The 14,175-nt window shown below is 57.8% G+C and overlaps 2 protein-coding genes across 2 annotated transcripts in view; one reads left to right on the top strand and one right to left on the bottom strand.

Moving 5' to 3' along the window:
- Nucleotides 1-5,516, top strand: part of Sh3gl1 (SH3 domain containing GRB2 like 1, endophilin A2) — a 30,142-nt gene extending 24,626 nt beyond the window's left edge. Inside the window, exons 2-10 of the mRNA XM_090340823.1 lie at nt 1,730-1,798; nt 1,974-2,046; nt 2,306-2,449; nt 2,726-2,859; nt 2,957-3,115; nt 3,230-3,333; nt 3,916-4,037; nt 4,122-4,181; nt 4,463-5,516. Of these exons, the coding sequence (XP_090196949.1) occupies nt 1,730-1,798; nt 1,974-2,046; nt 2,306-2,449; nt 2,726-2,859; nt 2,957-3,115; nt 3,230-3,333; nt 3,916-4,037; nt 4,122-4,181; nt 4,463-4,659 (1,062 nt within the window). The 3' untranslated portion in view covers nt 4,660-5,516. The remainder of the gene's footprint in view (nt 1-1,729; nt 1,799-1,973; nt 2,047-2,305; nt 2,450-2,725; nt 2,860-2,956; nt 3,116-3,229; nt 3,334-3,915; nt 4,038-4,121; nt 4,182-4,462) is intronic.
- Nucleotides 5,517-5,709: 193 nt separating this feature from the next.
- On the bottom strand, nt 5,710-13,516 carry Mpnd (MPN domain containing). The gene is made up of 13 exons (XM_090340809.1): nt 13,452-13,516; nt 13,098-13,372; nt 12,007-12,243; nt 11,220-11,352; nt 9,403-9,487; nt 9,159-9,255; nt 8,584-8,656; nt 8,429-8,505; nt 7,852-8,020; nt 7,698-7,768; nt 7,364-7,453; nt 6,166-6,258; nt 5,710-5,869 (listed from the first exon to the last, which is right to left on the bottom strand). The coding sequence occupies exons 1-13, from the start codon at nt 13,456-13,458 to the stop codon at nt 5,783-5,785; spliced, it is 1,494 nt and encodes a 497-aa protein (XP_090196935.1). The 5' UTR covers nt 13,459-13,516; the 3' UTR covers nt 5,710-5,782.
- Between the last annotated feature and the right edge of the window lie 659 nt (nt 13,517-14,175).

Genomic DNA, 14,175 nt, shown 5'->3' on the forward strand with positions numbered 1-14,175 from the left:
CTGTGAGCTGTGCCAGGAACCCAGAAGCTATTTATAGGTCAGGGGGCACAGATCACCCATTCCACATGATCCCCAAGGACTGGGAAGGGTGGGGCTCCACCCCCTCAAAAGACCAAAGTCAAGAAATGCAGCTAGACATGCTGGGCCAGGCAAGTGATGAGACTCCTTCCTGGAGGACTGAGACCCTTTGGTGGGGAGTCAGGAGCCTGGGAGCCGCTCAGCCTGGAGAAGGATGGCTACAGCGCTGCCCAGCCGTGTGCCCCAGGTGGGGGCATCATCGCTCCAATATGGAGCCTGTAACAGACAGTGCCTAGGCAGGTATCATTGGAAATGCCCTGTTCTGTGCTGTTGGCCTTTCTATCTCCACAGCTGGCTCTGGGGGACCCAGAGCAGAGGTTACCCCGGCATGGATGGGCCTGGTCACCACTTCTCCTGGCATGTGGCTCACCATTGAGACGCAGGAAGGGGGGCAGCTTCATAGCAGGGTGCTGTCGCTCCTGGGGCCCTTTCATTCCCAGAGGGCCGTGTCATATTCTTTGCCACAGCGACCAGCCAGGGATGGAATATGGCATGGTGTTTTCTTGTCCTTCCTCTCAGGCTCCTGTCATGGTGCACACCCATCCCTGAGTGCCTGTCCTAATTGGGCATCCTCACAGTCACTGCACATCATGGAGGACTTGGGTGGGCCCTCTACAGCCTCGAAAGCTGTGCCAGCTTCTGTACTGCAGTTCTAGCCTAAGCATCAGCATGCTAGTTTCTTTCTTAGCAGTGTCAGGATTTGAACTTGGCTTTACTTAACCAGTCAGGTATTCTACTGCTGAACCACACCTCGGGTCCTTTTTGCAGTTGTTTTTCTTGAGTCAGGGACTCACTTCTGCCTGTATGCCATTCAGTGCCTGTCTGTTCTGGCCCAGCACCTCACCACACCAGGTGGTGTGCCATAGAGGTAGAGTCTCTGCATGGGACTCTCCCTGAGGCTGCCATCCTCAGGTCTCAGCCACGAGCCACTGGTGCCCAGCCCACAAGCTGGAATTTTATTTTATCTTAATTTATTTTTGTCGGTTGTGGGGCTTGAATTCTGGGGACTGTCCCTGAACTATTCATCTCAAGGCTACCACCCTACTCCTAGAGCCAAGGGCCACTTCTGGTTTTCTAGTAGTTAATTGGAGATGAGAGTCTCAAGGTCCTTAGTGCCTGGGCTGGTTTTGCACCATGATCCTCAGATCTTAGCCTCTGGTGCAGCTAAGATTACAGGCATGAGCCACTGTGCCTGGCTTTTTTTTTTTTTTTTTTTTTTTGGTGGGTCATGGGACTTGAACTTTGGGCCTGAGCATTGTCCCTGAGCTCTTCAGCTCAAGGCTACTGCGCTACCCCTGAGCCTCAGCCCCACTTCCCATTTTCTAGTGATTAATTGGAGATAAGAGTCTCAGGTTCTTTAGTACCTGGGCTGGTTTTGAACCTTCATCCTCAGACCTCAGCCTCCTGAGTAGCTAGGATTGCAGACATGAGCCTCCGTACCTAGCTGGCTTCCCCCCCTCCCCCGCCCCTGCCCTGGGGCTTGTACTCAGGGCTATTGCAGGGTGTTTCAGTAATGTCCCACACTGGGTGCCCTGTGGGCCACCAAGTTGGCCTGGTTGGTGTCAAGGTACCTCCTGGCACCACCCACACTGCTGGCTGGAAGACATGGGCGCCTCCTCTCAATGGCTCATACACTTTCTTCTCTCCCCAGCTGGTCAGCGAGAAGGTTGGTGGAGCTGAGGGGACCAAGCTGGACGATGACTTCAAGGAAATGGAGAAGGTGAGGCAGTGAGACATGACATTGTGCCTACAGGTGGCCTGTGGATGTGCTGACACCCACTGATGGGGGGTCCTCAAGCCTCATCGGTGCACTCCACATGACAGCCTGTCCCCCAGCAGTGGGGGGGGGGGGGGTCGGGACTGAAGCCCCTACCACCTTCTGCCTTTCTTCACAGAAGGTGGACGTCACCAGCAAGGCGGTGACAGAAGTGCTGGTCAGAACCATCGAATACCTGCAGCCTAACCCAGGTAGGGACCAGCCTGGCTGACCCCATAGGTCTCCCCCACTCCCCGTCACTCAGGAATCTTCTGAGAGAGGAGGAGGGGGGCCGGCTGTAGACCCAGCTAGAGCTCTAGAGGCTGTGCTGGTGTGCTGGCAGCACTGCTTCCTCCGCTGACCTGAAGTCCCCAGCACACACTCCCCACTCTCCCCCGAAGGCCGGGTCACCGTGCTCACGTGGGGAGCAGTGCATGGCACCCCATGACCCTCCATCTCCTCTGATTGTAGCCTCCCGGGCCAAGCTGAGCATGCTCAACACGGTGTCTAAGATCCGGGGCCAGGTGAAGAATCCTGGCTACCCGCAGTCAGAGGGGCTGCTGGGCGAGTGTATGATCCGTCACGGGAAGGAGCTGGGCGGCGAGTCCAATTTTGGTGAGGCTGGATGGAGTCTCAGGGCCCGGGACCTGCCAGAGATGTGCAGGGTCCTGTACCCCAGTGCTGATGAGCACTGCTGTCCTAGGAAAGGCTGTCACACCCCTGAGTGGTCCAAGGTGCTGCACAGCGAGGCATCACTGAGCCCACCAGTGCCATAGGGGGTGGGGGGATGGGAGGGGTTTTTGCTTCCAATGCCAGATGTACCATGGTGGACTGTGGGTACTGGTGCTGTTGGGGGTGGCTTCTCCCTTTGACAGCCTCCCCTCCCTATAGGAGATGCCCTGTTGGACGCAGGGGAGTCCATGAAGCGCCTAGCCGAGGTGAAGGACTCCCTGGACATAGAGGTGAAGCAGAACTTCATTGACCCGCTGCAGAACCTGTGCGACAAGGACCTGAAGGAGATCCAGGTGCTGTCCCCAGCAGTCCCCTACCCTCGGCCAGTAGTGCAGGGCAGCCAGCCATGGCACCTGGTGCCACCTGCTGACTTTGCCCTGCTGCCCACAGCACCACCTGAAGAAGCTGGAGGGCCGCCGGCTAGACTTCGACTACAAGAAGAAGCGGCAGGGCAAGATTCCTGATGAGGAGCTGCGCCAGGCCCTGGAGAAGTTCGAGGAGTCCAAGGAGGTGGCCGAGACCAGCATGCACAACCTTCTGGAGACTGACGTGCGTGGGGCAGCGGCCTAGCCACTGCAGGGTGCGGGGAGGTAGGGGGACAGAGACTAGACTAACAGAGGGCAGCTGCTGTGTGGGGTGGCCTCAGCTTTGCTGCTCCTGCAGATCGAGCAGGTGAGCCAGCTCTCAGCACTGGTGGACGCACAGCTGGACTATCACCGGCAGGCCGTGCAGATCCTTGATGAGCTGGCCAGCAAGCTAAAGCGTCGGTAAGCCCCCTCCACTGACCCTGCCTTACACACACTCCCACGCATGCACTGCTGGGCCACCTGCGCCCTCTGCTTGTAGAAGCAGGCAGTGCAACCAACCTAACCAGCCCTGGTGTGAATCCACTGCTGTCTCAGCCCTGTGTATTGAGAGATCTCTGAAGGAAGCAAGGCCTACTAAGTTCATCCAGCTCCCCGTGGAGACCGCAGAGGAAGCCAGAGGTCACCTCCAGTTGATGACTCAGCCAGGCTCACCCCAGCCACTGCCCAGAACTCCTCTGTGCCTTCCTTCCCGCTCGCTGGCCCCGTCCTCACTGACAGCCCACACTGGTGTGGAGTCTGACTCGTTCACCCGGCCCCTGGGCTGCTGAGAGGGGCAGGGCAGCTGGAAGCTTCTGGAGGTGCCCAAGACTGAGGCACTGGTCTAGAGCTTTTGTTTAGGTCCAGCCAGGACCTGTGTCTCCCTGGGTCCCAGTGCCTCAGGTCGTACTACAGGAGACCCTTCCCCACCCACTGGGTCGAGGGCAGGTGTGGCTGGTGGAGTGGCGTGGCCTAGGCCAGTGCTCAGCACTTGACTCCCCACAGGGTGCGGGATGCCTCCTCACGCCCCAGGCGTGAGTACAAGCCCAGGCCCCGGGAGTCCTTTGACCTGGGGGAGCCCGAGCAGTCCAACGGGGGCCTCCCCTGCACCGCACCCAAGACCACAGGTGATGGGAGCCGCCTCTGGAAGCCACGGGGGCCACCCGCCCTCTGCGCTGTGGTCCCAGGCTCATCTCCCCCTCATCCTCCAGGAGTTTCATCGTCTTTCCGATCTTCCGAGAAGCCCATCCCAACGCCCAGCAGGAGCATGCGTGAGTGTCCCCCAGGCCCACGCAGGGTCTCCACCCTCCTCCCACATTCATCGGCACACCATGGCCTGAGCCTTACTAGTAGCGCACACCCAGCATTGCCCCGAGCACCAAGGGTACCTGCCTGGTTCCTACACGATGCCCAGGGACAGTTCTGGTGACCCTTACCCGTCTCTCCTCTTGTGATGACCCCAAGGAGCTCTGGAAGGTGTAGGGCAGCCAGGGCCACAGTGGAGCAGGGGGGCCTGACATTAGGGCAGAGTGCCTGATACCTCATCCCGCAGCACCCCTGGACCAGCCGAGCTGCAAGGCACTGTATGACTTCGAGCCTGAGAACGATGGCGAGCTGGGCTTCCGAGAGGGCGACCTCATCACGCTCACCAACCAGATCGACGAGAACTGGTACGAGGGCATGCTGCATGGCCAGTCCGGCTTCTTCCCGCTCAGCTACGTGGAGGTGCTCGTACCCCTGCCTCAGTGACGCCGCCCACCCGGCCCCACCCGCCCCCCATGGGCGATCGCATTCCACAAGGCGGCTCAGCTCCACCTCCAGGCAGGCGAGCTCCTGTTTACGCCGGCACCGTGGCTCACCAGCAGCAGGCGGTGCATGGAGCTCCTTCCATGCAGGGCTAACACTAAGGTGCTCTTGAAACACTAACGTTCCTCCTGCCCCTCCATGGGCGGCAACTCCGGGGGACCCTCCAGCCCCTCCCCCAGGCTCCCACAGTCCTGACTCCACAGGCCCAGCTCCTGGCCTAACTGGGCATATACCCCTAGCCATTCCGCACCCCAGTTTTTAATTCCCTCCAGCCCGTTGCTGGCAACGGGCCTTGGTCCCCACTCCAGGTGGCTGGGGGCACTCCTCCACCTTGCACACATCCCAGGTACTCGCTGGGTGTGGGTCCTCACCCTCCCAGCAGTGCCCACCTGCCAGCCTGAGCCCGGGCCTCAGCAGATCACATGGAGGGGTTTCTCTGGCACAAGCTGCCATACCACCTGAGCTACCCTCCCACGGGACCAGGCCATGACTATGCCGAGGGTCAGGCACATGGCTCTGAAGAGAATGTCCCCTGCCTGCCCGTCCTGCTGCCACGTGTGGTGACCCTATATCTCTTCCATAGACGGCTGCCAGTGCGCCTTCCCCCCACCCCCCGCCACAGCCCAGCTCTCCTCCCCTCCCCTAACCCAGGCGCTGGCCGAGTGGGGGCCCGTCCAGGCTTGCAGTACCCAGCCCTGCCCCTGTGCTGGGCGCCCTGGCCACAGGAAGTGCAGCTCGCTCCAGGTCCAGGCAAAGCCATGTACTCCTCATTTTTACAAAGTATTAAATGTCTTTCTACAGCCTCTGCATCCTCTCTCCCCACATGTACCTGACACACCCCCACCCTGGGGTGCAGGGTGGGGACCTCTGCGGCCAAAGCACCAGGGGGTGCATGGGTGCCACGAGGTCCTCACCACCCTCAGACCAAGGAGCCGGGACCAGTCAGGGCGCTGGCTTGTCCGCACAACCCACACCAAAGTGACACTCATGGGCTTGCCGGTGCTGGCACTTTATTATCCACACCTGAGTCACGTGGACATGGGACAGCTGGCCTGCAGCCATGCCCTCAGCTGCTCTGCTTGAGGACACTGCAGACCTGCTCCAGCACGGGGCCCACGCCCTGGTCCTTAGGTGTCCTGCTGGCCAGGGATATCTGAAATCCCAGGACAGGAGGCTCAGGCTGTGCCCAGGTTATCCTGGGGCACTGACCCCCAGGCAGTGCTATGTCCTTTCCTGGGGTGCCTGCATTGCATTCTGCAGAACAAGCCTTGCCCTGCAGCCTGCTCGGGCTGCCCTGAGAAGCTGGTGGGAAGGAAGCCCCCCCCCCATGGTGAAAGGGCCAAGGTGTAGCCAGCAGCCCCTAACTGGACTCGCCACTAGGTGGGCAGCCACATCCCCCAGGGGTCTCAGTGCCTTGGAACAAAGCACTTGCCTCCAGTGCCGCCTCACCTTGAGCTTGTCCAGATAGCTGTGCTCCTGGCTCCAGGGTTCCTGGAAGCTCACAAGGTCAGGGGCACCCTTGTAGAACTCCACCAGCAGCATCTGCAGACACAGTGTGTGCCTGGCTCCCTCTCCCATGAGTCTCCCTCCTTCCATACCCACCCAGGCCCCACAGAGGAGAGCACAGACCCAGCAGAGGTAAGTGGAAGCACCACTCACACTTGCCAGCCTGCTGGAGCCAGGACAAACTGGAGCCTGGCTCCGAACACCAGTGTCATTGGTGACAATGCAAGAGCAGTGAACCCTTCCCACTTGTTATGTTCTTGCAGGCTTTGAATTCAGGGTTTTATACTTGCAAGGCAGATGCTCTACCACAGAAGCCATACCCCCAGCCCTTTTTGCTATCCTTCCTTTTGAGTTAGGATCTCACTTTTTTGCTGCAGCAAACCTGGACTTTGTTATTCCTACCTACGCTTCCCACATAGCAGGGATAGGTATCAGCCATATTTTAGCATGCCCAATTCTCTAATACATTGCTTGGGCTGGCCTGGCCAGCTCTCTTTAATCGCTACTTCCTGTGTAGCTGGGACACCAGATGTGAGCCACCATGCCCAACCACGTTCAGTTTTGGGGGATTTTTCTGTTTTTGTTTTTTTGCCAGTCCTGGCTTGAGCTCAGCACCTGAGCACTGTCCTTGGACTTTCTCAAGGCCAGAGCTCTACCACTTGAGCCTCGGCACCACTTCTGGCTTTTTTCTATGTATTGGTACTAAGGATTCGAACCCCAGTCTCCGAGCATGCTTGGCAAGCACTCTACCACCAGGCCAAACTCCTGGCCCGTTTGTTTTCTAAGAAAGTTCCAGGGCTTGAATTAAGACCCTCCTGCTTTCCCTTTGCTGACAGCAGGTGTACTACTCCTTGAGCCATGTCTCTCGTTCCACCTCATGGCTGGGAAGGGGCAGATGTGGCTCAAGTGGTAGAGCTCTAGCCTTGAAAAAAGGTCCAAGGACAGTGCTCAGGCCCCAGGACTGGAAAAAAAAAGTTGGATTTATTTGCCTGTGCTGGCTTCGAACCTCCATCCTCAGATCTCAAACTCCCAAGCAGTTAGCATTTCAGGCATGAGCCACCAGTACCCACTAAGTACAAATTTTTCCACTGCTTAGTGTACACACCATGGACAGGGCGGCACGGGCTGCGAGAGAACTCACCATCTCGTGCAGGATGTCATTGGTCAGGAAACTGTCCTGGACATAGGCCATCTCTACGTCCATGGGGATGCCATAGTCACTGGGCCTTTGCTGAGAGGGATACACATGGTCAGAGAGGCTCCATGGGCTCTGACCTCTGACCTCTGACCCCCGACCCCAGGTGAGAGGGGGTGGAGCCAGATGGGACTCGGGAAGCTGTCACTGAAAGCTCAGTGAGGTATCAGTCGTGTCCTCGTTTCACAGAAGAAACAAAAGGGAGAACCAGCCCTGGCATGTCTGCCCACCCACACAACACCCCTCCCTGGCCCCCAGCCTCCCCCAGAGGCCTGCCTACCTCAGGAGGCGGCATCACCCAGAACGGGGAGATGTTAGACTCTGGACCTGGGTTGCCTGGGTAGTACGGGGCTGGGGGAAGAGATGGTGTGGCAGCTCTGTCAGCTAGTCTGGCCTGTGCCCCCACACCCCTATACCCTCACCCCAGGTCTCACAGCAGAGCAGGGCCAGGCAGGGCTGGAAGCCGTTGCTGGAGCCCTGCAGCCGCAGCTGATACTCCATCTGTGCGTCAATGTCCTGTAGCGTGGGCAGCGCCGGGCTGTGCGGGTGGCTGTGGTACCAGCCCACCAGGGACAACCCCCGCAGGAACAGGCTCTGGTAGATCTACAGGCAGAGGCACAGCCAGGCATGGGCTGGGGAGCTCAGCAGCCAACCAGAGGCCCAGAGCCCTGTCTACAACCTCACTAAACCAACCACTACGGGCCAGCGGCTCACGCCTGTAATCCCAGTTACTCAGGAGCCTGAGATCTCAGGACGAGACTCTTATCTCAACCAGCACAAAGCTTGAGTGAAAAACTCAGCATACTGCTGCTTGTGGACAGGAATAAGGAAAAGTCCATCTCAGGGAGACAGTTCTCCCTAGCAAAGTTAGGGTGCAGCTCCGTAGGGGGCCCCCTAGCACCAAAACAAAGCCTGAGGGTGTGAGTGTAAGGTTCGGAAGGAATCTGCACAGCCCCAGCCAGGACAGCTGCGTTTCTCCCCCTCCCCCTGTGTCCCCAGTGAGCCCCTCACCTCCTCCTCAATGCTGGCCGCAGTGTCGGGGTCCCCCAGCCGACTTCTGCATGGGAAGGCTCTCAACACAGTGAGCACTGTGGGGTGACAGGGAAGCCCCCGATGGTGACCCCAGTCTCATCATGCCCCCTACCCACCTGGTCCCCAAAACTCACTCTGGTTGTTGATGTCCCAGCGGCCACCGAGGTAGCCCACAACCTCGCTCCGTGTCAGGTGGCTGTGGAAGTCCTGCAAGGAAAAGAAAAAGCAGAGGCTCCTGCCCCAACCAACCTGAGCCAGCCACCCCACCCATTTTTCTTTGGGTCAGTCGAGGGGCTTGAACTCGGCCTGTCCCTGAGCTCTTCAGCTCAAGGCTACTGCCCGACCACTGTGAGCCAAAGCACCACATCCAGTTTTCTGGTGGTTCCTTGGAGATAAGACGGACAGACTTCCGGCCCAGCCTGGCTTTGAACCACGATCCTCAGAGCTCAGCCTCTTAAGTAGGTAGGATGACAGACCTGAGCCCCTGACTTCTCTACCCTCCCCCTTCTCATCTACAGAAGCAAACATTTACTGTGCACGCACAGGCTCATTACCAGTCGTAAACATCATTGAGCACCTACTGTTTTATCCGCAGCCAACACAAAACTGTTCTTGGAGTGGACATTCTGAACCCCTCCCTCCTGGCTGGTTAAAGCCCCGAGCCCCTTCCCCTGCACCTGAGGACCAAGGTGGGAGCTGGGTCACACACCAGCAGAAACAGCACGTTGCTGGAAATGGCCACGTTGAACGGCTGGAACTTGTTGATAGCTGCGAAGGAAGTTACTTCCACCAGAGTGTGGGGGTTCCTGGAGTAGCCGGGAGGGTCCCATGGTCTCAGGAGGCCCACATTTTCCCTCACCTGCCCACCCAGCCCCTGCCCTGTCACCCCCCACACCAAACAAGGGTTCCATGGAAGCTGAGGGTTGGGAGGGTGGCTCCAGGGGGCATCTGACCTGGCAGAGTCACGACTACCCAGCATGCAATAGCGGACGGGCACCCGCAGCTTGCTCTCCACTCTCTTCCCTGCGGGCGTGGCCTCTAGGGAGGCAGGAAGAGAAGAAATGTCAATCACTCCACACCCCAGTCTGGCTCTACAGGAAGGGGCAGCTCAAGAAATAAGAAAACAACAACAACAAAACTTCCTGGCTGGAAAATCAGAAGTTAACAGACAGATGAGATTTATTAAAAAATATATTTTGAGGGTGGGAAGTTTGGCCTAGTGGTAGAGTGCTTGCCTAGCATGCATGAAGACCCGGGTTTGATTCCTCAGTACCATATACATAGGAAAAAGCCAGAAACGGTGCTGAGGCTCAAGTGGTAGAGCTCTAGCCTTGAGAAAGTCCAAGGACAGTGCTCAGGCCCTGAGCTCAAGCCCAGGACTGGCAAAATTAAAAAATTATTTATATATATATATATATATTTTTTTTTTTTGAAAAATCAAGCCTGGGGGTGGGGAGTTTGGGCTAGGGGTAAAGAGCTTTCCTAGCATGCACAAAGACCCAGGTTTGATTCATTAGTACCTCATAGAAAAAGCCAGCAGTGGTGCTGTGGCTCAGGTGGTAGAACTCTAGCAACACAATGACAGAGCTCAGACCTTGAGTTCAAGCCCCAGAACTAGCAAAAAAAAAAAAAATCAAGCCTGGCACTGGTGGCTCTCACCTGTAATCCTAACTACTCAAGAGACTGAGATCTGAGGATTACAGTTGAAAGCCAGCCGGGGCAGGAAAACCCACGAAATATTTTTTTTTTGTCAGTCATGGGACTTGAACTCTGGGTCTGGGCGCTATCCCTGAGCTCTTCAACTCAAGGCTACTGCCCTACCCCTTGAGCCACAGTGCCATTTCTAGTTTTCTGGTGGTTAACTGGAGGAGATAAGAGTCTCACAACTTTAGTGCCCAGGCTGACTTTGAACCACAGTCCTCAGATCTCAGTGTCCTACATAGCTAAGATTACAGGCTACCCATGAGATTATTATGTCCAATAAACCACCAAAAAGAAGTGAAACTATGGCTCAAGTGGTAGAGCATCAGCCTTTAGTGGGGGGGGGGGGATCAAGTGTCCAAGCTATGAGTTCAAGCCCCAGGACCCGTACCAAAATTTTAAATGTCAGATGTGAACAAGTACCAGTGGCTCACACGTGTCATCCTTGCTACTCAGGAGGCTGAGATCTGAGGATTGTAGTTCAAGGCCAGCCAGCCCAGGCAGGGAAGTTCCTGAGACTCTTATCTCTAATTAACCACCAAAAGTAAAGTGCCAGCATTGACAATATTTTTTTTTTGCCAGTCTTAGGGCTTGAACTCAGGGTCTGAACACTGTCCTTGGACTTTTCTCAGGTTAGAGCTCTGCCACTTGAGCCACAGTACCATTTCCAGCTTTTTCTATGTATGTGCTATCGAGGAATCGAACCTGGGTCTTAGTGTATGCTATGCAGGCACTCTTACCACTAAGCCAAAACCCCCAGCCCTAGAGTGACAAAATCTTAAAAGACAGGGCAAAAAGGCCATGAGTTCCAGACACAGGAAAAAAAAAGAAAAAGAAAAAAACCAATTGAGTGCAGGCCTTGAGTTCAAGCACCAGGGCTGACACACACGGGACCCACAAAACCAAGTGAGTTCAGAGCACAGAAATGAATAAGGGAGGTTGCAACATCCAGCATCAGAGTGTAAGAGCTCAGGCAGAGACTGAAATCTGGTAGCCGAGGCGCTAGAGAAGATCCAGACCCCCCCCCCCAAGCTGATTTCCCCCATCTGCCTGCCTTCAGCCCCCTCACCTGGGTGTGCAGACTCCAAAAGGCCCTTCCCCTGAAGTCTCCGGCTCTTATCCTCTGCTGAGACCCCTGCCACAACCTCCTCCTCCTCATCTTCCATCAGCAGCTCCTCCTCCTCCCCTTCACTGGCAGGGCTCTGGTGGGGTGGGGGTGGCCCTGTCAATGGGTGGCCCCTCTTCCTCACCACCCACCCACCAGCTGACTGTAGCTGTAGGTGTCATTATCCACACTGACCACTAGGGGGAGACAGTGAACAGAGGCATGGACTGCCCAGGCCAGGACAGCTCATGAACAAATCCTATCAGATCCATTTGGGGAAAATACCCAGAACTTTCCCACTCTACTACTTGATAAGGGCCAGATGCAACTTTTCAAGACCACCTCAGTGGCTCCTGGCTGGTCTCCAGCTCCTACTACACCCCACAGCCTCTCTTCCCACAATATCCACCACAGGCACGCATGGGTACGAAATCCCTTCCCACTCCCTGCCCACTGCCTGTCATGGCTCCCATCTCCCAAGCCCAAATCCAGCCATGGGGCCCTGCACAACCCACCCTGTCTCCTCCCTACCTTCCTCCTTCTCCGTTCCTTGATCCCTCTCCTTCTGCCACATAGGTCTCTTCACCATTTTTCTAACACACCAAGCTCAGTCTGTCCCGGGGCCTTTGCACCAGCTCCCGCTCCTCTTTCTGTTCTGTGCTCAGATGCTGCCTTCTGTCTGACCCTGTTTGAGAGGCTCTCTGTCCAGCTATGCCCCCTTCTTACCCAACTACGCATCAAGAAGCCTTACCTCATCTGCAGCAGCTACCGCCATGTGAAGCTGGTGTCGTCGGAGCCAGGTGGCCTTGTACTTGTCCAGTTTCTGGCCCTTGTACTTGACAGAGGCCCATCCGCAGCCTGACTTCTTGGCGGGGTTGACCAGCTTCTTGCAGTGGGTAGCCCAGGCACTGGGGGAATTGAAAACCTGCCCGGTTTCCTGCCACACGATTCTCCCATCCGGCTGCAAGTCCCCAAGGAACTTCTTCCCCTACAGCAGCAAACAGGCTGGCTGTACCCAGGCTCCTGGCCCCTCAGGGAAGTCCTCCTAAATCCATGCCCCCTGGGGTTTGCCAAACACTCTCCACTAAATACAGACACTCTTCCTAGGCCAGCTCCTTCCTTTGAAAGGTAAGCTCCTACAGGTAGGGGGAAAAAAAATCAATCTCCATCACCGCTGTATCCATGACAACCACACACACACACACACACACACACACACACACACACAGCCTGGCTCCAAGCAGGTTCTAAAGTTGAAAGGTAAGTAATGTGCCCCAGGCATGGTAGTTTGTGGCTATAACTTCCACACTTAGAAGGACAACATGGGCTATAGTGCAATATCCTGTTTAAAGAAAAAAAAAAAAAAAGCAGGCAGAAGCTGGTGGCTCACCCACTCCTGTAACCCAAGCTACTCAAGAGGCTGAGATCTGAGGATCACAGTTCCAAGCCAGCCTGGGCCAGGGAGGTCCATGAGACTCACATCTCCAGTGAACCAGCTATCAAAGCTGCAAGTAGAGGTGTGGCTCAGGTGGTAGAGTGCAGCCTTGCACAAGTTAAGGGGCAGCGATCAGGCCCTGAGTTCAAACCCCAGTACACACACACACACAGAGGCAATCAAACCAAACACAAACAAAAACTAACAGGGCCAGGGATGCGACTTACACTTAATTCCAGGACTACAGAATCCTCCCGTATTCTAGATGTCATGAAACCACCCGGCACAGAGGGAGCTGAGCCAGCGCTCCTTCCAGTCTGAGGCTACCACCTCCGCCTGGCCTGCCTGCCCACCCTCCGGGTGATCCCTGCAGGGAGTGGTGGGCCTCAGTTTCCCCCGACGCTCACCAGATAGTAGATGGAGAGCACGCCGGCGCCGGGCTCCAGCAGCGCGTCTTTGAGCAGCACCCGCAGCGTGACGGCGCGCCGGGTGAGGGCGCCCCCCAGCCCGCCGCACAGCCCGGGCCCGGGCCCCCCGCCGCCGCCGCCGCCGCCGCCGCCCGGGCCGCCGCGCCCGCCGCCCGCGCCCGCCGGCCGCTCCGCGTCCTCCGCCTCCGCCTCGTCCTCGTCCTCCTCCGGGGCGTCCTCGGCCGCGCCGCCCGCGGGGGACAGCGGCTCCGGGGCTGCGGGACCAGCGACAGGCTGCAGCGGCCCCGCACCCCCTCCCCGCGCGCCCCGAAGCCCCGGCCCACCCCCACGTACCTGCCATGGCCACCCGCGCTTTCCCCCCGCACGTGACCCGGCCCCGCCCAGAGACCGCGGCGGCGGCGGCGGGGAGGGCGGCGGCGGGGAGGGCGGCGGGGAGGGCGGGCCCGGGCGGCGGCGGCGGCGGCGGGTGGGGACGCGGAGGCCACCCGCCGGCCCAGGCGCCGGTGGCGGCGGGGAGCTCAATCCTTCCGGAGAAACTGCGGCCCGGGACCGGCCGGCCCTGGCGGGATGACGAGTGGCGGCGCGGCCTAGTTCGGCTGCATCCTTGCGTTTAGCGGGGGGCCCAGGTGGGAACCGGCGGGGAAACTGAGGACCACGGCCTCCGCCTCTCCAACGACGCGGCACCCTGAGTAGTCAGGAGCAGAGAAGAAACGGAGGCCCGAGGGAGCCCACGGGCTGCAGCAGCCCCGCGGGGGAAGCGCCTGAAGCACCGTGCCGGCCCCCGAAGGGTTAACCTCCCCGCGCGCCGCCCCTGCGCCCCCGCCCGCACGATCTTCATTGATCTGAAGAAAAGCCCGCCCACCGGTCGCTACACTTCACCTCCGACCAATCAGCCGCCGCTGCGGGATCCCAGCGCAGCCAATCAGTATTAAATTGCTGTTTCCACCCAGGCTAGGAATCGGCCAATGAGCATATCTAGAAGTAGCTGTCAATCATTAGAAGCATCCCATCAAAACCCTGTATTTTGGTTCACAGGTAACCAATCAGCTCTTGGTTA

This window comes from Megascapheus bottae, chromosome 1 (genome assembly GCF_031878675.1).
Source record: "Megascapheus bottae isolate mThoBot1 chromosome 1, mThoBot2.hap1, whole genome shotgun sequence".
In the NCBI taxonomy this organism is placed as follows: domain Eukaryota; kingdom Metazoa; phylum Chordata; class Mammalia; order Rodentia; family Geomyidae; genus Megascapheus; species Megascapheus bottae.